General features: G+C 37.4%; 1 protein-coding gene across 1 annotated transcript; it reads right to left on the reverse strand.

Annotated features, from left to right (window-relative positions):
• Nucleotides 1–915: 915 nt before the first annotated feature.
• Nucleotides 916–22,598, reverse strand: LOC139717186 (transient receptor potential cation channel subfamily V member 6-like). Its single transcript, XM_071628686.1, has 15 exons — nt 22,547–22,598; nt 15,390–15,732; nt 14,151–14,388; nt 12,275–12,624; nt 11,576–11,801; nt 10,180–10,295; nt 8,628–8,741; nt 7,740–7,850; nt 6,932–7,083; nt 6,648–6,757; nt 4,894–4,997; nt 4,317–4,478; nt 3,958–4,103; nt 2,957–3,152; nt 916–1,396 (listed from the first exon to the last, which is right to left on the reverse strand). The coding sequence occupies exons 2-15, from the start codon at nt 15,690–15,692 to the stop codon at nt 1,226–1,228; spliced, it is 2,499 nt and encodes an 832-aa protein (XP_071484787.1). The 5' UTR covers nt 15,693–15,732; nt 22,547–22,598; the 3' UTR covers nt 916–1,225.
• Between the last annotated feature and the right edge of the window lie 2,720 nt (nt 22,599–25,318).

Here is a 25,318-nt window from a genome sequence, read left to right on the forward strand (position 1 = left end):
GAATATATTTCATGAAAGACCTATGGGACAAGGTTTATAAAAAAGTGAAAGACACTTTATCAGCCATGTGTACAATTTTACCAATCATACTTCATGATCACGTGGCATATTTTGTCACAGTCTAGTTACTGCTGTAGAATTTATTACTCCTACAAACAGTTCACAATACTCAAAAAGAGCTTGATCCTTTATTTGATTACGGCTGATTATCGAATTCACTCTATAGATATGTTAACAGTTGATCACATTATTTATTGGCATAAAAAAAATAATGCCTCTGGCACCCTTCGGGCGGAGGCATAAAAATCATGTTAACCATGAAATATCTGGCAAAAGCCACAAACATCTACTTGGCAACTGGCAGACACTTAAACATGAAACCATTAACTTAGTAGTCATAAAAACATGTCTTTCTGTAGTACATAGTTAACTTCAATATTGCATAATACAAACTATTACTGCTTCACGAAGAAAACATCTTTTTTTTTTTTTTTTTTTTGCTGCATTGAAATGAGAAACACCACTGACATTTGATGGTGTGTAACATACTTTGCTTGCTTTGGTTGTGTAATACAACTGTATTCTCAATAGACAATTTCCAAGGAACATATGTAAACTGAGGCACACATAGACTTACACATAATATTTGTGCTACATGAAGAAAGACTCAAAGGGGAATAATGAAAGACCTATCCAAGCAAACCATGAATATTGCAATGTGTCTGCTCTTTTCATTCTCAAACACACATCCCACTTGATGAAATCTACAAGTCTGCTGACCATTCTGCTCCTGATGGGTCAAGAGTCTGAAACTCTCTCCTTGGTTGATAGTTGACTCAGGACGGGATCTCGACGTCTGTCCTCTCCTTCTGTATTATTCTTGATGTCCATAACTATCTACTTCTGATTCAAGGCAGACTCAAACTGGACAAACAATGACCAGCAGGAATCGTGTTACTTCACATATCAGCTGCATGCAGCTCTTTCCAGCTCTGGCCTCACATGACCCAACATCTGTCTGTATGGTCAGTCTGGATGATTGCAGCCATTTTAGCACACTCCGGTCAGTCTTGTCCAATGTATTGGCCAAACATTAGTTATACACATGACTGTCAAGATCCTATGTTCCTGAGTGTCTCTTCACATGACACCATTTAGTGCCTAAAAGAATGAACCAGAGTCTGATGACAATGACAGTGCGTGCAGACACTGGTTTGAGTTTGTCTCATGAGTCTGGGATGATGCCGTTTTCTCTGATTGGTGGTAGAGGCACCGACTGACTGATGGTCAAGATGTCCCGGTGGTGGACTGGTTCTAACTTCCTTGGCCTCTGGATGATGGCTGGACTGGAATGACCTCCGAACCTCTGCTGGATGATTACATTCCTGATCAGAGTCTGTCAAGGAGAATAAGAAATGTTCATTCAAAACATTAAGTAAAATCTGGAAGGTGATGGGAAGATTCAAGCACCTGTACTCAGACATAAATGTAACTCTCATCTGCACCATCTATGTCAAGATCTTCTTTCACACAATCTGCAGGCTTAAAAATCAAAACAAAGCAACCTAAAAGTCGTTTGGCATACATACAAATGACATGAAGAGATGTTAACATCTGGACACAAACAAATGACAGCTATTTCAGTGACATTCAAATATGCCTACTGTTGACACTTGGGTGTGGACTGCATGGTACATGTATGTTAGGTGTAAGATTCATGAAATAAAACTATGCCCCATGAAGAGAAAGCAGTATAAAACCGAAACATAACATATTAAACAGGGAAACAATAGCAAAGATGAAGCTTTAGCAATTAATGACTTTCACTCTTCTGCAGAAATCACAAAACCCACAAAAAAACAACAACCAACAATTGAACTATTCAACCCCCCAGAAAAAAAAGAAATAGAGGAGGAATTTGCATTTTGCATGCTGTAGACATTTGTCCATGCCATGAAGTGTACACAGAATGAGCATAGAATAGGAGCTAATCATCCCCTCCCATTCAACACTTATCATGCAGAAAGGGTTAGATTATCTCCATCTTGTTTCATTCATGCACGAAGGCTATTCAAATTCAAATCAAGGGAGTGTGACTGAATCCAGTCTTCCAATGCACTAACTAAACATCTTTTGTGAGGCTCTTATGGTAAGAGAATAGATTGCTGATCACAAGAATAGAATAATCCATTGTGAGCTGTAGAGGGGTTATCTTCTACAATTCTTTAGTGTTGAGTTAGTCTTGAGTTAGTCTTGAGCAGTCAACCAACAATACCTCCAGGTGGTTGTCAGTACAAAGCGGATGTAAAATCTGTTGTGAGCATCACATACAATGCCAAACACTGCCAATAATAGCTCAAATTATAGCAACAGGAAAACTCTTCAACTCTAAAATGCTTTCCAAGCCATGTAACAAGTGTTACAGAATGTCTGATGTAAGGGATTCTTTAGTAATAACTTGTCAGTCAGTGAAGTCCTGATTATATATCTCAAACAACAATCAGTATCTACAGCAAGATTCTCTTATTTGTATATAGTGAACTCTCCATATATTCCTCTTACAATCGGGGACAATAAGGAAAGCAGTCACAATTGATCTTGTTGTTGTTGTTGTTGTTGTTAATCAATTCTCTCATGATATTGACTGCTGGAATCCAGTATCATTTAATCACTCTTTTCTTTTTTGTTGTTGTTGTTGAGATTTTTATCATTCTGAAGAAGACATGAAGAATAGACAAAGTGCATTGTTGAGGGCACTCACAGTGTTTGTAACTCTAACTCTTTGATTGCTTTTCTTGTACTTATATGTCTCATAGATTTTAAAACATATCACTCTGTAAAGAGAGAAAACATTTGAATTCTTTTTTTCATGGAGTATTGATCTTAGCAAAGGCCTATGTACTGTGTCTTGAGCTGTCAAGCCAAACAAACATACAAAGTTATAACATTGACTGACCTTCCATCTTTTCTTGACATCTCTCTTTGTCTTAGCCTTGCTACAAGGCAACACCTTCTCAACAAGGAGAGCCTCCACCTCCTTGGTCACCATGTTGGCAATGCTGTCCATGTGAATGAGACGTGTACCTCGCTTGAACTTGTGCGCTACTACATTCTCTATGGTGCTCTTCCTGCGCAGCTGTGGCCGGTTGTTACTGGCAAAATGATGATCATAGCAGAAGTAATACTGAGTAAAATTTTAATAATTTCTAATCTTGTAATGATATTGATCTTTTCATAATTACGTCCCTCTGCGCCTCAGAATAGGATACTAGATCGAAGGCGCATTACAAATGCTGTACTTATTATTATCATCCTCATCTTGACAGCGTTAAAAATGAATATAGTGATGTTGCTGTAGATACTTGTAATACATTGTATTACTTTTATAAGAATAGCAATAAAAACAATGATAATGATAATGACAGTAAATCATCAGCATCATTGTCACACCAATGACAATAATGATAATGATAATGAAATAATTATTGAAATTTTCATTTCTCATACTCATTACCTCAAAAATGCATACAAGAAACCATCATGTTTAGCACAATTACACCATACATTTTTTTCCTCATCAGAGGATTTATTTGGGATTCCATTCAAACGTAGAATCAAAATGAGACAATCATACTGATATCACAATAAAGAGCAATACAAACACAATGGTGCATTAGAGGTCCCACAATTCCTTTGGTAATATTTGTTCATTCTTTCCTCATGTTCTTCTATATTTCATATGACAAATGTATTTCTATTCTCATTCGAATTTCTCTCTATAACATCATACATAATACCAATCACCACATCCTTAATGTTTGTCCAGTCCTGTCAAGTACAAATGAGTGATGTAAGAATGCATGGCAGTAAGCTGAAGGCATCAATAATACTTTGTTCTGAACAGACTAATAACTACATGCCAGGTCAGCATACGAAAGAGGAGGTCAGAGTACTTACTGCTTCTTTGAAGTCTGAGGGAGCTCTTCACTTTCAATATTTCCTGCTCGCTGTTTAACCTTGATTTTTACCGAGTATTCCTTCCGATGCTTGGCCAGGGTTGTTCTTAAGATTGACCGTTCTACGTTCAGCACAATCATAGCCCACTGAGAGGGGAGAAAATAAATACAGGTTTTGGACTGGTCATGGAGGGTGGAAGCTCTCAGTTGCAATGTTTAGTGGATTAACAAAGAGAACAGAATGTATCACACATCTGCAAAGATGCTGACATAACTCAAAGACAGGTTACATGTCAGACTGGAATCACGTTGAAAAGCCTCTTGAAGCTAATTTTTTATTCAGATCATATCTTTTCATACCTGTCTTTTCCACTCCATGCGTGATCTCTCCTCGATGATGTCAAAAGTCCGAGCCATCATCGCAATGACCATGTTCAGCATGAGAACTGATACAAACCACATGAAGATGACGAAGAGAACTATTGCCAACCATGGCATGCGACACTGGTAGAGACGAGTCCACTGTGGGGAGAAAAAGAAAGAGGAAAACAAAATAAGAACAGATTATCATCAGAAACATCTTACTAACATGGCTGCCCTATGACAGAATGCCCACTACATCTAGGGGGCATGTTGTTTTTTTGACAACAGAGTTTAAGAGAACGGCAATTCAGATGAATTCAGTAGCATTGCATCTACATGCAGAACACTTGTAGTAATGAGTCATACAGCCTACAAGATGTGCACATACATGCATTTTGTGAGAAACTTAAACAAACTATAGTACATTTCTAAGTATGGGGGTCAATATTTAACATTGCTTCCAATGATTTTCTATTTAGATATATCAACTAAAAACTTGAAAAGAAAACAAAAATAGCAGTGACATTGCCTGTTTAATCACAACTGCCACAATACAATGCATTCATAGACTTACTTCAAATTCGCCCATAGTCATGATGAAGGTTGAGATAAATGTTTCTGGGACTGTGCTAAAGGAATTGGTCTCTGCACCACTGTCTATGAACAGGAAGAAAAATGCTGCAAGAAAAAAACAAGCAAACAGAAAGGTAAGTATAACATTAATTGCATGCATTACATTCAGCTGAGCCTGTGATGTCTTACCACTTTAGGTAAATATATCACTACTGCACACATTACATTCAGCTAATCCTGTGGTATCCTACCACTTTAGAAGAAAATGTCAATATTACCTAACCAGTAATTGACGAGAGTGACACAAGTACAAGTTTCACGGTTCTTATGACATAAGATGCGACCTGTCACGTCAAAAGCAGTCACAAGTCGCTGGCAGCACAACCAGGAAAAATCAGATTTTATTTGAGGTACCGATAAAAAAAAAAAAATCAAAATTTTGTCTTTGGGCTGATTGGAAAATCTAGGCTTTTGCCTACCACTAGCTCAAATTTCAAGGTGTCACGCAGACCAGAAAAGTGTGAAATGTTTGATTATTTGGAGACATTTTTTTCAGCTTGTCATTTTTTGCTGCACAGCTATGGGCAAGGGCTTTGCATGGCGATTTCACAAGCTCTGCCCCCTAGCAACTGGTCTATTGAAAGCTGATTGGCTGGTGATGACATATTTCACTGAAGTCGTCCGTTGGCCAAGTGCATGTTACAAAGCACGATCGATCATTAACTTGGAGCATTACTGTTTCTACTCAAGAGAAAACTCCAGCGTAGTTGAAGCAAACAGTAGATAGCGTGCGCCCAGTTGGCTGACTGGACGAAATCCTGTAGTTGGTTGTGGTCCCTACTGGTGATTGACAGGTGCCCCCTACTCGCTTGGCCAATGGTTCTGCATGCGCATGGCGTGGCTTTAGTGCTTTTCCAACAAATGTAGCCCCTGTTGTACCCTGTGTTATACCCATACATTGGATACCAAGTCCAATGCTTTCAAGCAAAATAACATGTGCCGTAAGCTGCTTAAGAAACCCCTTGTTTTCTAATGCTAATTAAGACAGAAATCCTGCTTTAATCTTTGTGAAATTTAATGACTATAAAGTCATATGAACTGTAATGCATTGTGTGAATTTTCATAAGTAATGGTTTAGTGAAACTTATTGTTGCTAAGTAGTTTATGTACCCAATATTTTCCATCCCGTATGGCGTACAATCTTGGAATAAAAAAGAAACAGAGAGCAAACTTTGATAGCGATTTCCTCTGCATTCTGTTGTCACAAATTTCCCGTGTTTGCCGCATTCGATTTGAAATATCTCTGGTTGTAAAGCCCATCTTTTAATGAATAAATCATACATCAAATTAAAGCTTAGATACTGGACTAACTAGATATCTTGTTAACAGAAACTTCGAAGAATCCGACTTGTGACCGCTTTTGACATGACGAGTCACAATTGGTTATGTTTCACTACATTTGTCATTCGAATCCTATCATTTCCAACTAGCAAAGTTCCAAAACAGAAATTTGTCAGAGTTTGACTTTTGCTTTACAGTAGCTTGATGTGACAATGTAAACATAGAAATGTGATAAGTCAGATTTTGAGATGCAACAGTGTAGGCCTAGTGTACAACAGTTGACTGTAAAGAGTATGAGATGTAACTGTGTCATGAAAGATAGTGGGTTGTGAGAATGTGATATGTAACAATGTTGTGTGTGACAGTGGGCTGTTAGAGAAAATAATTTTTTATATTTTTGTGAGTAATACCTACCTTGAGCAAACACTGCTAAGATGATGAAGTAGATAACAGAGAAACGGAAAAGATCTCCTCCTAACATCTTGAAAAAGACTACTACCATGGGTCCTAGACTTGGGTAGCCCCTGCAAAGGTTTCAAAGAGAAAATGAAATAGCAAAAGTCCAAAATTACATTAATATTGCACAAACAGTCCTGAATTTCTTTGTCTATGGCAATAACCAGCAGCAATACATCACATACTGGGTAGAATATCTGTTGATTACTGTGCTGAGAAAAAGTAAACATTGCAACTCTCACCTGAAGAAGAAGAGGAGGTAGGACCATGAGAGTGGGACGATGATCATGACCAGATAGTTCTCAGCTCTCTCGAGGCCCATTAACCGTACAGGAATACAGGCAAAGAGCAGGAAGATGGAGATCATGAAGAGAGCTTTTGTTGGGAAGTCCAGCTACAGACACAGATAGAGCAAGAGAAAGACTTTGAGACATCATTGGTTGTGTTGCCACTGAGTGTCTGTTGGTAACAACTGATTCACAGAAGACAAGTAGCAGACTTTATGTTTTGATATAGTACAGTGCACTCCTGTTATAAAGAACATGGTTACAACAAAAATTTGTTGCAATGAAGTAAAAATTAAGGTCCTAAATCCATCATCTACATATCTTTATATTGTTTGCCTACAACAGAATTTCAATAGAACAAAAGAAAACTGCCAGTCCTGAGAGACAAAGACAGAGATACAGACATACTCTTCAGATGAACATCATCAGAAGACCTCACATTAATATTAAGAACATGAATACTTTAATCAACCTATGAGTCATGTAGAATATCTCTTCTGAAAAGATAAGGAACAATATAAAGTATGCAATTCCCAGCAATAAGCCATGGAAGCACTGGGAATAGAAATAACAGATATATTCTACAGAGGCAACATTCTCTCAGTTCATTTGCTTCATTTTTGCATTATTTAAAAACTAAACATGAAATATTTCGTAATACAAACAAACATAAATACACACATACATATATGAATACATAGATAATTATACTTTCTTCATTACACATATATTAAAATGTGAATGCATTTCTGGTCACACTTACCAAACTCTTGAGATAATCTACTATCGATCCCCTTGACTTGACCTCCAGAAGCTCTGTGATGGTTTTTGCCACACAGCCAATCAGGACACAAACTTCACTAACATAGCGAGCCTGGCATGGGAAGGGGGGGGGGGGGGGGATAGAAATGAGTCATAAAATGTTACTGCCTTTGATCTTCAGTCCAGGTATTAAAGGGTGGGTTTGTTTGTTTTATTCTATCAAATCACATTAACGTAACTCATATCTATGTCTTTAAAGCAATAAAATTTTTAAAGTCTTAATAGCATCTAGTAGTAAGAGTCAAACCAAGAATACACAATCATGTAACACACTCTGCTTCCATCATACATGTGGGCGTTAGCCGTTCTTTCTCATTCATCTTGTCAAGTTTGACTCAGACCAATATTTCCTCCATTACTGCACCACTGCATTGCGTCTCTATAAATGGAATGAACCTTCCCAAGTAATGCCTCTTTGTTGTACCAAAGATATCAAAATACATAGAAAAAGTTTATCAAAAATATAAAATACCAGCTAGACACAACCAAATAGGGTGTGGTTGATAAAAGTGAATTCACGGACAAAATGCATCCTATTTGTAAGCTGGACATGCCTTACATTAAACCTAGAGAGAATAAATTAAAAAAAAGACATTATTTAACTGGATATGAAACTCCACCTCTCTGGTCAAATCTATAAGCATATTTTGAGCAGAACTCTCCTTTCAAATCACAGGATTGCAGTGAAACATGTCAGTTTATTCTGATTTAAAAAAAAACACATGAAAAACATTAAATCTATTCACACAATTTCTTCTAAATTCTTATTCTCATTTCATGTCACTATGGGTTAATATTTACAGGTGCAAGCAAGTCATGTGACACTAACCTTTGACGTTGGGTCACTGCCAGTCATGAAGCCATCAGGTGGTCTGAGGAGGACTGCGATGAACAGCAGACTTAGATGAAGCATGGCCCAGAACTGCTTGAACAAAAACTGAGCCTGTGTGTTGGTGGGGGTGGGATGAAGTAACCAATTCTTCATTTTAAGATTCAGGTAACTCGGCTTTAATGAAATTTTTTTCCTTCATTCTGGTTTTAACAGTGCTTTTTTGAACATGTGACTTAAAGGACAAGTCCACCTTTATATACATGCGGATTGGGTGAATGCAGCAATATTAGTAGAACACATCAGTGAAAGTTTGGGGAAAATCGGACAATCCGTTTAAAAGTTATCAATTTTTGAAGTATCTGCGTAGTCACTGCTGGATGAGAAGACTACTATAGTGTATGATGTCATATGCGTACAACCATATAAAGAAAATAAAAAGAGCATTTCACAAAACTTTACTCTTTAAATAAAGTGCACATTTCTTCGACTTGTTACTGACATATGTTCAGGGCAATATTATTCCCCCTGCCTTCTGAAAGAGAGAAGTCAAGTGTTCTTTTGTTATGCGAGAAAAGTGAAAATATGTTGAATTTTCTCTATTCTTTCTTTATATAGTTGTACTCATATGACATCACAAGCTATAGTAGTCTTCTCATCCAGCCGTAACTGAGCAGAAACTTCAAAAATTCATAACTTTTGAACGGATTGTCCGATTTTGCTCAAACTCTCACTGATGTGTTCTACTAATATTGCTGCATTCACTCAACCCACATGTCTATGAAGGTGAACTTGTCCTTTAACATATATATATTTTTTAATATATTATTCATCCCTCAAGCAAGAGCTCTGCATGTAAACAACATCTGACATATTTCAACATTAAAATTGAGGGGGGAATTTGCAATTGTCAATTTGCTTATATAATCTATTAATAACACAAGTTTTTGACAAGGAAACTTAGAATTATATTTAATCCTAGACTACTGTACAGTGGAAATTTTTTCGCAAAATTGCATGACCAGAAACTAGCAGGAAAGTAAAAGCATGCGAATACCTTGCTTGTTAATAAGTATCACTGTGTAACATCTTGCTCAAGCGGAATAAAGAAAAACCACAAAATTCATCTTCCTCGGCAGAGCATGAAAAACTACTTTCAGAAAAATATCCACTTTTACAGCACTTAATTCAAAGTCATGCTAGCTTTCATTTGAGCTGATTATTATTAATCTATTTATTTTGATTTATTCACTTTTTTAGAGAGAAATTACCTTGTAGACTTGGCTACAGTTGACAAAACAAGAATAGATTCATCAACACAGATGCAAGAGCACAGAATCAATGGACAAGAAATATACAATTCAATCTCTTTGTTCTTGCCATTCTGTAAGGTCAGATATAATCTCAGTATCAACTTACATTCCTGGAAACGTTACAAAGATATGATAATAAACTTGATATGTAGTCCAACAGCACCTGTCCAGTGATCCATACCGTTTGTATCTACTGCTGTATAGCAAGACATAGACTAAAACGTAGAGAGATGACCTACCTTACAGTATTTCTTCCACTTGACCTCTAGAAGCTCACTGATGACCTGACCCTCCAACATCTTGAGATGGTGAATACTTTCATTCTCAACAATCACACTCAGTGCTGAGTCATCATCTACAATGGTATCACATAAATAATTTTAAAAAAGATTAGGCAACTGAAGTTCTGAAACTGCTTTTTTATTTGTCCATTTGCCATTTTTTCAGTGTTCCCAATTTAATCAAAGAACACAACAAAACTAGTGGGGTATTCTTACCATCTCTCTTTTTTTTTTTTGGGGGGGGGGCAGCAGGGGGTGGGGGATGGAGATATCTGGCAGATACTGCAATATTAGCTTTTATGAAGATGTTTCCATGGCACCAAAACCAGTCATGAAGATTGGTTGTCTATTCTGGAAATTGTTTTGACTTCTTTGTGTTTAATCATGATCAGTGATTCTGACGGGTTTGGCATCTATTTGGTCATACCTGACAGTCCAACTATAATTGTATAGATGGTGGTCATCCATTGAATTTTCTTGAATGATTATTACCTTGCCTTGCTTGTGAGTTTGTCGACAATAAACACACTGACATAATCATCAAGCCACTTTAATTAAATGCAAGAATATGAAGACAGCACAAGTTTCGTAATTTCCTGTGAAAAGACCTATGCATGGTTTAACTCCTCTGTAATCAGAGCAAGGCACTGTCAATACGAGGTTGTAGCTTGATGAAGACCATAAACACAGTAATCACACACATACACAGATACAGACTAAATCAATCAAATCTTATCAATAGGTCAATAATGTAATGACAAGTACTTAGATCACTTTCATAATGGACTGTTATTACCATCTGGAAAGTATTGCTCTATGACTTGTCAATACAATATTTACTGCAGTGTGTACAAATAGTGATTGTTGACTCAATCATATCTACTGTTCAGTGTTGACATGTAGCTGAAAATTTTGTGTGATGCACACTTTGGGTTGCATTTGAGATACTTCTTGGAGATTAAATTTGATAAGACTACTGTCCTACCAGGCACAAAGTCTTGTAACATGCTCAACAATCTCTAAAGACATGTCATATACTTCTCAGCTCAGTCATAAAACGAGTTTCTGCAGTAACCTCAAATAGTTTGACACTTAACACATTAAAAGCATATATTAGTTTTATATAACTTAACTGTGCCATAAAGGGACAACTTCGCACTTTTTAATGATCAGTACATTTGTGCGCCCAGATCAAGTGCAATTTCTGTGTTTTAAAAATGCTATCACACTATCTTGGCCGGTACTGTTAATCACACCGTCTTCCATAATTAATCCGTATAAAAAGACTGTTTAGATAGATTTTCACAAGTTTGGTAGAAAAAATTCAAAACAAACACAGAGTGTAAATACTTACTGACTTTCCCGTTCTCATCAATGGAATCTAACAGGGATAGTGGATATGCCACGTAGGCCACCTTCCCATACGTCCACTGAGTATCACTGGAGAGGTCCAGGAGAGCTGCAAAGAGCTCTTCCCTGCCTAGACGGAAGGACAGCTGAAGTGGTGTTAGTCCCGCTGCATTGCGAATGGTGTAGGAAGCCGGCATCTTGTTGTGATGGATTGCATGATAGAACATCAGCTGTTTGGAGAGATATAAGTCAGCTTATATTAACATACACCTCATGTCTGCCGGGGATAGGGTATAATAGCATTTTATTTATTAAAGATGCTTTTCAGGACAAAATATCTACTGCATAACTTTGAGTCACTCTGGTAATCAAGCCTACTAAACCTAGTAAAAAAAAATTAATTAAAGCATTTCATCTTTGGTATAGGTGAGTATTCTTGTTCATATAATTTGTCATTAAGAATAACCCCTCCTTCATTAAACTTTTGTCATGTTGCACAATGTTTATCCCAATCATGTAATCATCCTCCTGCATGAAGCATGAATTTGCATTATATAACTGCATTGATGAATAGATTGGCAGAATATCAAGTAAAAGATATTAAATATCAACACCAATCTTACTAATACACCCATGAGCTCCTTGCCTCCAGAGAGGCATGACAGCTTGGAATACTTTCCACAACTATTACCTCTCAACATACCTTCTGGTTATGAATGATGGCCATGTGAACGATAGTATTCCCAAAGGAATCCTTGGCGTTTGGATGACACCTGCCCTCGCCTGGTTTGCGCCTTAGTGACTGATCAATGAGATAGTCATAGAGTTCAATGCGACCAAAACTGGCGCAGAATGCCAGTGGGTATTCCCCAAGGTATGCCGGACCCTCGTAGCGGGACTTGGTATGGCCTATGTATTTCCGCTCCTTCAGGTCATCTGGGCGAAAGAAGCGCCCTCGTGCTCTCTGGTCAAGCCGTGCTCTGTACCTCCCAACCAGCAGCTTGACTGACTTCACATCATTGTTGACAATGGCAAGATGTAATGCGCTCTCTCCTATCATAAAACAATTAAATATGTGACATCATTATGTTGTGATGACTCCATTTCTGTGTGTATTCAAGACAAAAAACATGCAGCCAAGCATCTTAGGCAGAGGTATGCATATTTTGAATTTAAAGACCAATGAAAAAACAAATCATATTCGTACTTGCACATATAATCATGTTTTAGGAAATGATATGGGCCTGGTGACTGATGAAACATGGTGTAGGAGTTGTGGGAGAAACTATCCCAGAAAGAAACTAGATATATCGCTACGGCGACTGATATGCCTCCGCCATAATGCATGGTTCTCCTAATAGGTCTATAGTACAATGTCTTGACAATGTGTGATGACAGTTTCACACATTTGGCAAAATATTAAAATGACAGGTTTGACACAAATGTGCTGAATGTTCACTTTCCTAGAACTAGGTTCAATTGGATGAATGATTAAAATGTCAGAGTGCAGGTATTTGGGGAACTGATGATTTTTACTTGACTTTTGACCCTTTTATAAGTTTATGCATTGAGTAATTTTCAAGGTATTGAGAAAAAGTATAATTTCAGTATCAAATGGGAAAATAGCATTATCTAAACCTGGCCTTTGACCTTTGACCTCACAGTTCCAAAGAGAATCACTGTTAGGTTGAACATGCATAAATATGTAAGTTACATGATGATACCTTGAGTTACTTTTGAGATATGGAGGAAAAAGTGCAATTCAGCACTTTCACTTGAACTTTGACCATTTGACCTTAGACCTTTTGGCAAGAAACTTCCCACAGAATATATATTGGGTAATACATGTATACATCAAGTTTTAAAAAAAAACCTTGAGGAATTGCATAAATATAAGGAAAGTAGTGATATTTTGAGGAGTTGACCTTGACCTTTGACCCCCTGACCTTTGAACCATGACCCCCAGCTTCCCTAGATAATCACTGCCCATTGAAACAAGCATATATACTAAGTTCCATGAAGATACCTTGAACCATTTGCGAGATATGGAGAAAAACATGAATTTTCAACCTTTTTTTCACAAAATAACCTGTGACCTTTGACCTTTGACCCCGTGACCCTAAAATCCAAACAAAGTATTATCTACCCAGGATATACCCTCATACCAAGTTTGATGTAAAACCACCACACGGTTCTTGAGATATCGACAAAAACAAAACGGGACGGATGTACGGACGGATGTACGGACGGACGTACGGACGGACGTACGGACGGACAAACGGACGGACGGACGGACGGACGGACGTACGGATGGACGGACGGACATACGGACGGACGGACGACCCGAAAACATAATGCCTCCGGCCACTTCCTTGGCGGAGACATAAAAATTGATTTGAGTAAATCAGCAGTCACAAACAAGCAGTGAGCTTTTGTAGAAAATGGAGCAAAATTTGAAAATCATTCAAATGATTTTAGAGATTAACTGTGAACAAAAAAAAAGTTTTTCAAACTATGATTTAATAAGGGGACAGAGGAGGAAAAGATACAGGAATGTAAATGTAGCACACAAAACTCACCGTAAAAGTCACTACCTTCATAGACATCTAAAACTAGGTTTGGGTAGAGTTCTAACAGGTGTCGGGCAATCTCACTGTGCATGGGTGTGTCATTCAAATAACACAGATGGAGAATGGTTTCCCCTATGGCTCCTCTTTGGTAGAGATCAAAGCACAACTCATGCTCCTCAAACTTGTTGATGGCTCCATCCTGGTAGTTCTTGAAGTTCTCCATCAAATCCTGGTCATTTATTGAGCTCTGGGTAGAAGATGGAAACAAATGAGAGTAATCAACCTAAGAAGGACAGTAAGCCTCTTCCCCTTTAATTTTTTTTTTTTCATGTTATAATCACTTGTAAATTTGAGATGCAGCAGCCAAAGTGAATACAATGCATGCCCGCAAACTGCTACTAGCGATACAGGTATAAATCCCTGGAAATGGTGTCTCTACCAGTCTCAGAAAGTGGCAGAATGGAGCATACAAATAGGAGTCCCCAAGATACTTGCATACACCAGTTCATATGAGCTAGGACCATACAATTATCATTTGAGTTTAAGATGAATGAACTTTTTTCTTTAAAGGGATGGTACAGTATTGGTGGAGATGAGAATTGGGCTTTTAACTTTTTGCGAGATACCAAGCAAACACTTATGATATAGTACAGAGCATACCATTTTAAGAGGAATTCAAAGTTTATTTGATTAAAATTGGGTTTGGAATGACTGCAACATCCAAAAACAAAGTAAAACAAAGTGATCCTAATAAAGTGTGGGTCCCACACTTTATTAGAATTTTTTTTGGATATCTCAGCCATTTCAAAACCAATTTTCATCAAATAAACATTGAATTCCTCATAGAATTACATGCTCTTTAATATTTCAAAAGAGGTTTCTCATTATCTCACCAAAATGTAAGAAACCTGAAATTAGGTCTCAACCAAAACTGTACGATCCCTTTAACACAAATAATCTGGTCTTCATGTAAAATCAGGACCAGGCAATTCAACAAGTCATGATGAAGGATAGGATGAACCGTGATGCCAATATGGCTTGCTTATCCACAGAAGTGAAATACCCATGTGTCATTGAAAATCTACTTTCTCTACATTAGGTTACTGGTAAACACAAGATAAAGTTAAGCACGCAGAAATAAAATCCTCACAGATTTTTCTTCACAATCTCAGAGTACCAAGAGAATTTTGCACTGGGTACAGAGAGAGTCAGAACAAGAAGTAAACAGTGCATCCACTTTTCCTTTACCTTGTTTCCTTCAAGGACCCCCCACTTGTATCGAGCAAACTCCTCTTGGCTGATGGATCGACCACGCCCGCCATCATACAGCATCTTTCCCACCTGCTGGACGATAAAATCTCGGAAGTCCTCAACTGATAGTCGCCCCTCCCGCATCTTCTGGTAGGTTGTGACCAGGACGCCCCCACCATTGAGGTAGAGCAGCTGGTACATGGGGTTCTCCTCTGCAGCCTCATTTTGTTTGCGCCACTCAGCGTCCGGGTCCGTGGTCTTGAGAGCTCCCAGGAGCGCTGTCCTGAAGCGGCGCAACATGGAGTTGGCTTGCTCAGGATGTCACACACAAAATGTTGCCCTGGTCAGATGTTCGTGAGATAAGAAAATCATCGAAGAATACTCAATTTGTCATAGACAACGGTTGCTGGGGACAATCATTGTTCAAACAAACTAAAACAAGTACATTTAATTGGTTCCCATAATGAATATGTTTATACTATGACTTGAAACTGTAATGACTGTTTTCAATGTGGAAATAAATGAAATGAAATGAAAAAAATGAATCATGCTTGGTTCTATCTAAAATGAAAATCATTAATTCGGTACAAAATCACCCAAAATATAATTCTTATGTCAAAATCTAGACCAACAAATCGCCAGTTGAAGATGAATTTTGTAACAAAATTATTAGCAAGGAAGTGATCACAGAACCAGACATGGTTCCTTTTGGCGCACCATAGCAAAAAACCGGACTAATGCCAATATACCATGCTCAGTGTAAATGGGCCTTTAGCCATTGAGCTATGTCTCCATGAAGAACACATGTTGAACGTTAGCTCACTGTGTATGTGAAAGATATGAATCTGGACTACATTCTCATATGAACGTAAATGTGGGTCTCGCACAGCAATGCTCATACCAGCAACGAAGAACGGAGAAAAAGTGCGTAAGTCGCCAACACAAACGGTGCTAGAGCTCTGTTCAGCAGACAACATTCAACACCGAGCCTAGCACCAGCAACCGGAAATACGTCATAACTTTGAGGTCAGCCTCAATCGACTGATTTCAAGTTTGGTTTTATGGCCGGTGCTAATGCTGAGATGGCTAGCACTGTAGCACTAGCCCCTAACTTGAAATCACAATCGATGTATTAACAAAGCATCAACTTAAATGGTGATCACAACATTGATGATTTACAAGTACTGTACTCTGGTACTACCATAATTTAAGTTTGAGGAAGATCTTGCCTTAAATTATCAGCATACAGTCACAGAACATACAATGCACTATACAGCCATGTAGATGGCAACAAGGATGCAGTTCCTCTTATGTATGTGTTTTCTTTGACAGGACCTACAATTTGTATAAATTCCACACAAGATGCCTTTTATAATTCAACAAAGTCAACCCACACTGAGGTAATTGCCTTGGGGGCCATTGCCCTAGACCCTTCTCTGGACTGCTGAGTAAATGATAATGAAAACACATGTATGCTATATGAGAATAAAACTTTGATTAGTCCTTTTTGTAAAAGCATTGAAGGATTTATATGGCAACCTTCACCACATGAATATTTACGATGGCGTTTTCTATTCTTAATATTTAACAAATCTCTTACACTCAATGATGAGTTTGTGATGGCAAACGAATGATCCAGGAATGTTGTCACTGATATGTGAATCCATGAGATTCTACAACTAGTGTACGTCAAATTCCATACCAATTACCATTCATATTCTGTAACCAAGTTAGAATCACAGTTTGTACTGCATACAAAAAATGTACACTCACAGATCTAAACTCATGCGAGTCCCTCTCTATACTTGAAGTGAATTGCTGCGGGGTTTGTACATTGTACGTACATTGTATTCAGCTCGAGCCATTGACATGCCACAGTCAGTGAATGGTACCCTAGAGCACAGTTGCTGTCAAGGAAAAAGGAACAGCCTGCCACTATACAATTGTAGGTAGATCTATTGTTCATGAACAATAGTTGCATTCCGAAATTGCATTGCATACTGTCAAAAGCTTCTTTCACTTTGGAAGGTCATCAGTGTGATAAACAGCATGGAATGGCTGCATACATTTATACTATTAGTATTCTGGTGCCTTTTGTATCAACTTTCAACCTACACATGTGTGGACTACATGTATATTACATTTGGGGAGGTTACTCCACACAGGGAGGCACACAATAATACCATAAGATTGAATAGTATCGAGGATGCAGCATGGCAACACAAGCTGTTCAAGGTCTTGAGTTTTTAACTTGCATGAAATCCACAGCAAAGAAAAGATAATCAGGGGGTCAGCAAAATGTGCAGTGATTTCTACGTACACAGTATTTTCCCCTTATAATTTTCCCTCAGTAGGCCCTACAGAATGATAGATTCAATGACAAGCCCTACAGCATTATATTACCAGTTATTTTCTCATAATTTCTTTTTCTGTTTTACATTGTATATATCTCATATGGTTCGACCATTCATATCATAGAGCAGCACACACAACCCATCAACACACCTGCACAGCATGGTGGTTACCATGGCAACTACAAGCCATGCACATGCAAGCCTCACACTGTATAGATTGAGTCTGTTCTGCTTAATTGCTCTATTCTCATCAGACCCTACACCATTGATCTCTAGCCTACGTAGCTCTGAGGCAGCATGACGCAGAGATCGCCTCAAGGGCATCTATCTCTAATCGGCAGTTATGCATCAGTGACAAAGAAAATTAATTTTGCAATCTTCATTTACAGAAAATATCCACGACTATTATTATTTTCAAGTAAATGTTTATTGAGAAAAAAATTACTTTGCTTCATGTCGATAATGCAACTCTGTGTGAGACTATTTTCATTACTTTTGTTTGGTGTTCTAGGGGTACATGTATACTCTTCTTCACAAATTGATAAAGATATTTCTATGTGTACAATTGATAAGCTGGCATAGAGTGTCTTTCTGTAGATCAAAGCCACACTTTCTTGCTTCCACAGTTTGTTTTTCAATAATCTATGAGCTCGTGTATAAGGATGAACAAAACATTGCATGTGTCTAAACACGTGCATGCATACATGTGTGCAATATTGATACACAATGCTAAATGTAACCTTGAGTGTGTACAGTGTAATGCCCTTACGTATGGTCATACACACTACACACTTACCATTGTGGCATGCCGGCCTTGACATTACTAGTAGCAATGGCCCAGTGGCCCAGGGTCACTTAAAGGCATAATTTACCATTTGCAGGTGAAACAAAAACCCATCATTAGTGCTTTAAAAATAGTTCTAAATCGTGAGTAAGGGATAGAAACACCCACTGTAAAAATCTGAATCTGTTTAATCGATGGTGAGTATTGTTAAATACACAAAATTTGAACAAATAAATATGTTTCCGGACTTAACAGTCTACAGTTATGGTTTATTCAGAAAAATACTAATATCTCCTTATATTTTACATTGTAGGCTTATTACGAAATTTCTGTATGGTAAGATGTTATGTGAAACAACAGACCCACACATACGCATCAAATGTGATATCTTGAACATTATTTAAATCACTGCTACCAAAGGTTTTTATCTCAACAGGACCTTTAAAATTGATGTTGAGCCACCAAATTTATCTTTTGGTAGCCCAATTGGGCAACTAAGATTCAAAATAGGTTGTTGCATACTTTGACTTTTAGTTCAGGCCACTACCTACATGTCCCTTTTCTTGCCACCAATATCTAAGATTTTAAGATTTTAGTGGCCTGAACAGGGTACCAAACAAAAGTTAAAGGCTTGTTAAGCCCTGGATATGTAATAATACTTTGAGCTATGTTGATGAGATTTTGCTTACAAGTGTTCAATCTTCTTGCAAGCACTAAAGATTGTTACAATGTAGGTGCAAACATTAGTCTGTTTGAGGTTTATAAATAAAGATAGTAGCCACAAACTGGATATATGTAATGACTGGGGGGGGGGGGGGGAGAATCGCAGTGATTTAAAGTTATGGTAATTGTACGTATGACGTGGATTATCAGACATTCTAGTGTATAAAATAGTCATAATCTATCCCTTTCAACAAACACACACCTTACGAAACATACATTATTCACATGCAATAATATACAGTAAAAATCTTAAGTTGTTGAAAAAAAAATACATGTATATAGGCCTACTGCTCATTTAGGTAGGAATTTAAGTTTTGTGAACTGATATATATATATACACAGCTGTGTATATATATAAATATATATGAATGTATATACAATTATATATCTTATTCTTTTTTATTCAAAATACCACTGATACCATTATTTGTACATAAAATATCTCTACATAGAATTAATCGAAATGCATGATACTATACAATTTCTCCTTTATTGATATCAGCTTCAATCGATGTTGTTCAACAGCACAAATGAAGGGTACCAATGTGATACGACTTGCCAATAATAGAGCATTGAATTTGTGGGGTAAATGAAATCCAACATACCAACATACAGAGTACACACAGTACTTGCTGAATGTAACTGATTTAAATCTTTATTTTTCTTGGGACATAACACAAATTTCTATAATACACAAGCATAATATTGCAAACAAACTTGTTTTCATGCACATAAAGCACTGCTTTGCCATACATGTATGTTGTAATCCACTCTTCAAGCAGAACAGCCTAGATCTAAAAATTGGAACTAAAATACAAGTACTTTATAGAGCTTTTTTTTTTCTGGCTGCAATCTCACATCTAATTAGGTAGAGATAATGAGACCACCTCACAAGTCTCTTTGAACACTATCTTCTACATACATTGTATTATACAGGATATAAAAACACTGTATTTTGACATTAACTCTGTATTTATAACTAGAGTAAGATATATCCTATGAGTGTAAATTGATTGTTATCTGGTGATAACTTGTCAGGGGAAAGAGGTTGCTAATCATTGTCAACAAAAACACAAAATGTAATGTTTAAAGATATTTTGGTAGTAGTGTACCACCTACAGTAATAATTTACCTTTGCAGATTTCTGTCCACACTGAACCTGTCATTCATGCCTACTCAAAAAATCCCTTCCCCCTCTCCCTGAAAAGCCATGTTAAAGACCCTGTCTATAGCAGCCACCTGTCTACAACAGTCACTGTTTTTCATCCCCCTTGGGTGGCTGCAATAGACAAGTTTGAGAGATCGTGAGATGATCTCAACACTGTGTACTGAATAGATTTGTGTAAGTGGATGTGACTAATATTTCTTTTAGGGGAAATATGCAGTCTGTTGTATCCTTTCTACGTAAAACTTCGGAATTCCATGTTAATTAAGGAAATGGTGGTAGAAAGTGAACATGTGATTGTGTTAAGTAGCAATGTGCCCCCCCCCCCCCCGAGTTGCATTTTCCCACCTTTAAATTTTTTTTTTTTGCATTAGATGATGGCCTGTGAACTATGTGCACTTGCCACCAGAGGTGACTGTATACGGCACAAACCCACACTACCTTGTGGGTATTTTGAAAAACATATCTGCTACTTGGAAGATCCCATTCTATCCTCTAGTGAATCTCTTATCATATTGATTCCTGTGTACTGTGTAGTGCTGGTCAACTCTAGTGTTTCTGTTCTGGTATGGGGTCTTGTCATAAAATTGATGCCTCGAAAAATTACAAAAAATTTATTTTCATGGAATTACATAATCCAGAGACTCCAACCCAAAGTACCTTCTGATCTGGAGATTCTCCCGCCTGAAACCCCTAGCAAACGGGAGACTCCAAGCTGATGTGTGCGAAGCGCGAAGTTCCTAAGGTTCTAGATGCTCTCTGGTGCTATCTAAGGCTTATTTTTTCAACATACGATAGAAATATGTAAGAAATCCTTTCTAACGGGAGACAAAGAGCCAGGGCAGGAGAAATTAAATCTCAAACGGGAGAACGGGAGATTTTGCAAAAATGGGTTTTCGGCGGGAGATCTCCCGTCGAAAACGGGAGAGTTGGAGTCTCTGATAATCAGAGTATGAACATCTTTTGTGATAGGCTCTACTCATGATTGCACTCTCACTGGCAATCATGCACTATTTGCTGAACACCAATATCCCATATACGGTATAATACGTATATTGAAGTTTAGAGTTGACATCCCAGCTCTCCGATAAAAGTGTTTTATGAAGGAATGTGAAGCGAGATATATAGTAAGTCTACTACTCATCGACCACATTGAATAGATTGACCACCCTCGCGCAATGGCTTTGTCGCGTATGAAATAAAAAATGCGCATGGGATAGGGCGCAATACGCTGGAACATTCGAACATGAATACAAATCAAGAAAAATTAGGGGGATACAGGCAAATAACCTGAGGAAACAGGAGGAAAAAGAATTGAAGAAAATCCTTATTAGTAATACATGTAATTATTGTTAACACATATTTGCCTATTCACTGGATTTACACGCTTTTCAATGGGAAAACGGGCGGATGGTTTAAAAAATGAGCTACCATGGGCGCACAAAAAAAAAACCTCCCGTGTGTTTATCGCCGAGATTTACATGCGTAGGATACGGAGCGACAACCTGAGCATAAGGTAAGGATCTGCGGTATTTTCTCCCAAAGTGAGACGAAATTGAGGTACATGTATATCTGTTGAATATTTTCGGTGAAATAGTGGTTACAAATAAAGGCAGTCGATGAGTAGGTCCAACCATACTGTAATCAGTTATCAAGTGTACTTAATCAAAATGAAAGCTATTCAACCACAACCAAAAGAGTTAGTATGTTTTTTGTATAGTTAATATGTCTTCCCCCTGTCCGGTTGGCCCCTTCTTAGGGGTGTTGGAGAGTGAAGAAGTCTTCTTCAAGTTCTTGGTTTCATTTTTGGAAGCTCACTTCGTGGCAGCAGCATTGCCCGGCCAGCCGAAGCTTGCGAAGTTCGGCTGCAGCACCCACGCAGGGCTGGGGTGATGTGAACAAGGGGTAGGCCGCGGCCGTACGATTACATAGGGGCACATAGACTATTCGTAACAGTATTTATATGTCTTTTCGAGTAGGGCATGCACTACTACACTAGATCTATACAATTTCGATGTGGAATTTCTGCTACCGCTGACAACTGGGTCTTAAATTTGTCGAACGTGCGCACTTACTGATACATGATACTGTTTGAGATTACAAGTATTCAAGATAAAATTTTACTTACATTTAGCACGATGAATTTCCGGCTTGGAGCATAGCGGGAGTGGAAAAATCCGTAGGAAGCCAGAGGTTTTCAACCCGTTGCGAAGGTACACAATACAACCAGTCGGACGTACACACACGGAACACACACTACACGATGGACCAACCACTTCAGGAGAACAATACTTGCACTCCTTTCATTGAGACGCCACACACGTCCAGCTGCTCATACACATACTATGCACACTCGTCCACGGCGCCTCAACCGCTACCACGTTTTTGACACCTGTTGCATGCACTTTGCGGATCATCAATTACGCAACGGTTTTTTTAGGTTTCAAGTGCCTGTTGTAGGTGTAATCTAAGTTTTTGTGGTAATGTTGCTGCAGTGGTTGTAGTTCATTTAACCTCTCCGACCCTTACTGCGACATATGATTTTTTTTTAATCATTATTTTCCAAAATCATACGCTCTGAAAAACGATATGCACATGTAATACGAAAAAAAGAAAAACAAAATACGAAATTGATTATAAAAAATACAAGGAAATCAAAGAAGAAGGGGCAGGAATATTTGTCAATATCAAAATGCTGAAATCTCTCTGGCAATATATATATATATATATATATATATATATATATATATATATATATCCCGTTCTCCTAGAACCATCATTATAATCAGCACCTTTTATACGCATACATGACTTATAGTTCTTCGGACCGAGTTGCATGCAACACTTTGATTAAATCCCATGGAGTGAAGTTCATCTCTATCAAGTGCCTGAACAATACAATCATGATTCAGTCGTACGTATATACAAGACAAAACACACACACACGCACACACACACACACGCACACACACACACACACACACACACACACACACACACGGGGTACTTAGCAAAATGCTATGACAAGTGCTGGAATGTGAAGTTTGTTGTTTTGAGCCTGGAATCGTACACATTGAAAGTAAAAACTAACACACCTTACCCAAATTTCAACTCGTTTGAATAAAAATTCATATTCACTTTACCCAACTTTCAACTCGTTTGAATAAAAATTCATATTCACCTTACCCAAATTTCAACTCGTTTGAATAAAAATTCATATTTGAGTGGTCTCCATCAGACATGACAGCGGCTACAAACTGTATGTTTTGTGCTAAAGACACAAACATGTCAAAATTTGAAAATTGTGATATCACTCCTTAATTGATATACATGTATAACAACCATAGACATGTATAGATTGTTAATAGAATATATATACGATATCAACACTTACATGTACACTTTATCAGCGGCTTTTTCAGGCGATGTGTAGATGGCAATGTGTATAGTATCAACAATGAAAACCTTGTGTTCGGAATAGTCAAATCATATCTTCGAATATTCTTATCTACGTGATGACAGAGCCTTGTATATACAATATAGTAATGGGTTTAGTCATTGCTTACGTGATTAAGAAGAAATAAAAATGGATTAGAAAAGAATGTGATGAGTTCTATCTTTGTTCTTTTTTTCAACACCCTAAGCACTCAAAACTTACTGATGGATGGTGGCACACAACACCACCCCGAGGCTTGCAAACTGCTGTCTCTCACAAGGAGCTGGTGTTGCGAGTGCTATTGTTATGCAAATGTTGCTCCTGCGTACAAATACTTCATCAACAGAATCGAACCGTCCTCTCTGCATAAAATGAAAGTACGACTTTAGAAAATACAAACTTATTCAAGTCAGCAACAAAATTATTAATGTTTTCCATTTTTTCACTCTTTCGCCTGGAAATTTACCACATACCGGTTTATTTTTCTTGTTATGTTGTGTTTTGTTGCTTTTTTTCTCAAAGGTATAAAGAGAAGATGACAACCATTTCGTCATACTGTTATGCTGTCTAAACCTGCACACACATAGACCCGCACGCGCACACACACACACCCTCACACATCTTCTCTATCTTTTTCTCACTTAAAAAGATTATATACATGTATACATTATATATATATATATATATATTATAAATATATGTATATATATTATATATATATATATATATATGTATATTATAAATAAATAAATAAATATATATATATATATATATATATATATATATATATATATATATATTGGAGCAAGCGCCATGAGCGCCTGACTTGGCGGATACCGGCGCTATACAAGACTTCATCATTATTATATATATATATATATATATATATATATATATATAACATACATGAGAGATACTCAAATCGTGATAAATGAAATCAGGACTCTCTTTCACTGCTGTACCCCGCCGCCTTTTTCTGCTGATGAACATTGTTTGATGAGATGGCAAGCCTCAGACATAAGCCAATATACACTCATCTTAATCGATAGTAAACTATTTTATTTCAGTATAAATTGACGATCACACATCTCCAAACAAGGATCATGACTCAATACAATACGATGGTAATCTATCTCATCCAGTGCAGTGGATAGGATATATACAGTTTGGGCAAATGGTGCATCTAATGAAGTGCCACCATAGCGCTAAAATGCAGCATATACTTTCCATCGAGTTCCTCATTTTATCTTTAGAATTGCATAGTTCACAAAACATACATGATCAAACAGGACTTACTAATCATAAAAGAACAAAATAAGATTTTTCTGTACCGTTTACAAATATCAAAACTTAAATTAGATTTTGCAATGCATAAAAACATCTAATACAGAGAACTTACGCATGTATTTCTAGGTTAAGCTATCAGAGGTTTAAAAACATGATATTTTACAGAATATATAAAAG

Source organism: Diadema antillarum, unplaced genomic scaffold (genome assembly GCF_040938485.1).
Source record: "Diadema antillarum isolate AM-2024a unplaced genomic scaffold, OU_Dant_1.0 scf00000072, whole genome shotgun sequence".
In the NCBI taxonomy this organism is placed as follows: Eukaryota; Metazoa; Echinodermata; class Echinoidea; order Diadematoida; family Diadematidae; genus Diadema; species Diadema antillarum.

Coding starts and splice junctions, on each gene's coding strand:
- LOC139717186 (XM_071628686.1), bottom strand. CDS start 15,692: ATGTTGCGCCGCTTCAGGACAGCGCTCCTGGGAGCTCTCAAGACCACG. Junction 11,802..12,274: donor CCATCATTCATAACCAGAAG/GTATGTTGAGAG, acceptor CTCTCCAAACAG/CTGATGTTCTATCATGCAAT. Junction 8,742..10,179: donor AGTGGAAGAAATACTGTAAG/GTAGGTCATCTC, acceptor ACCAACACACAG/GCTCAGTTTTTGTTCAAGCA.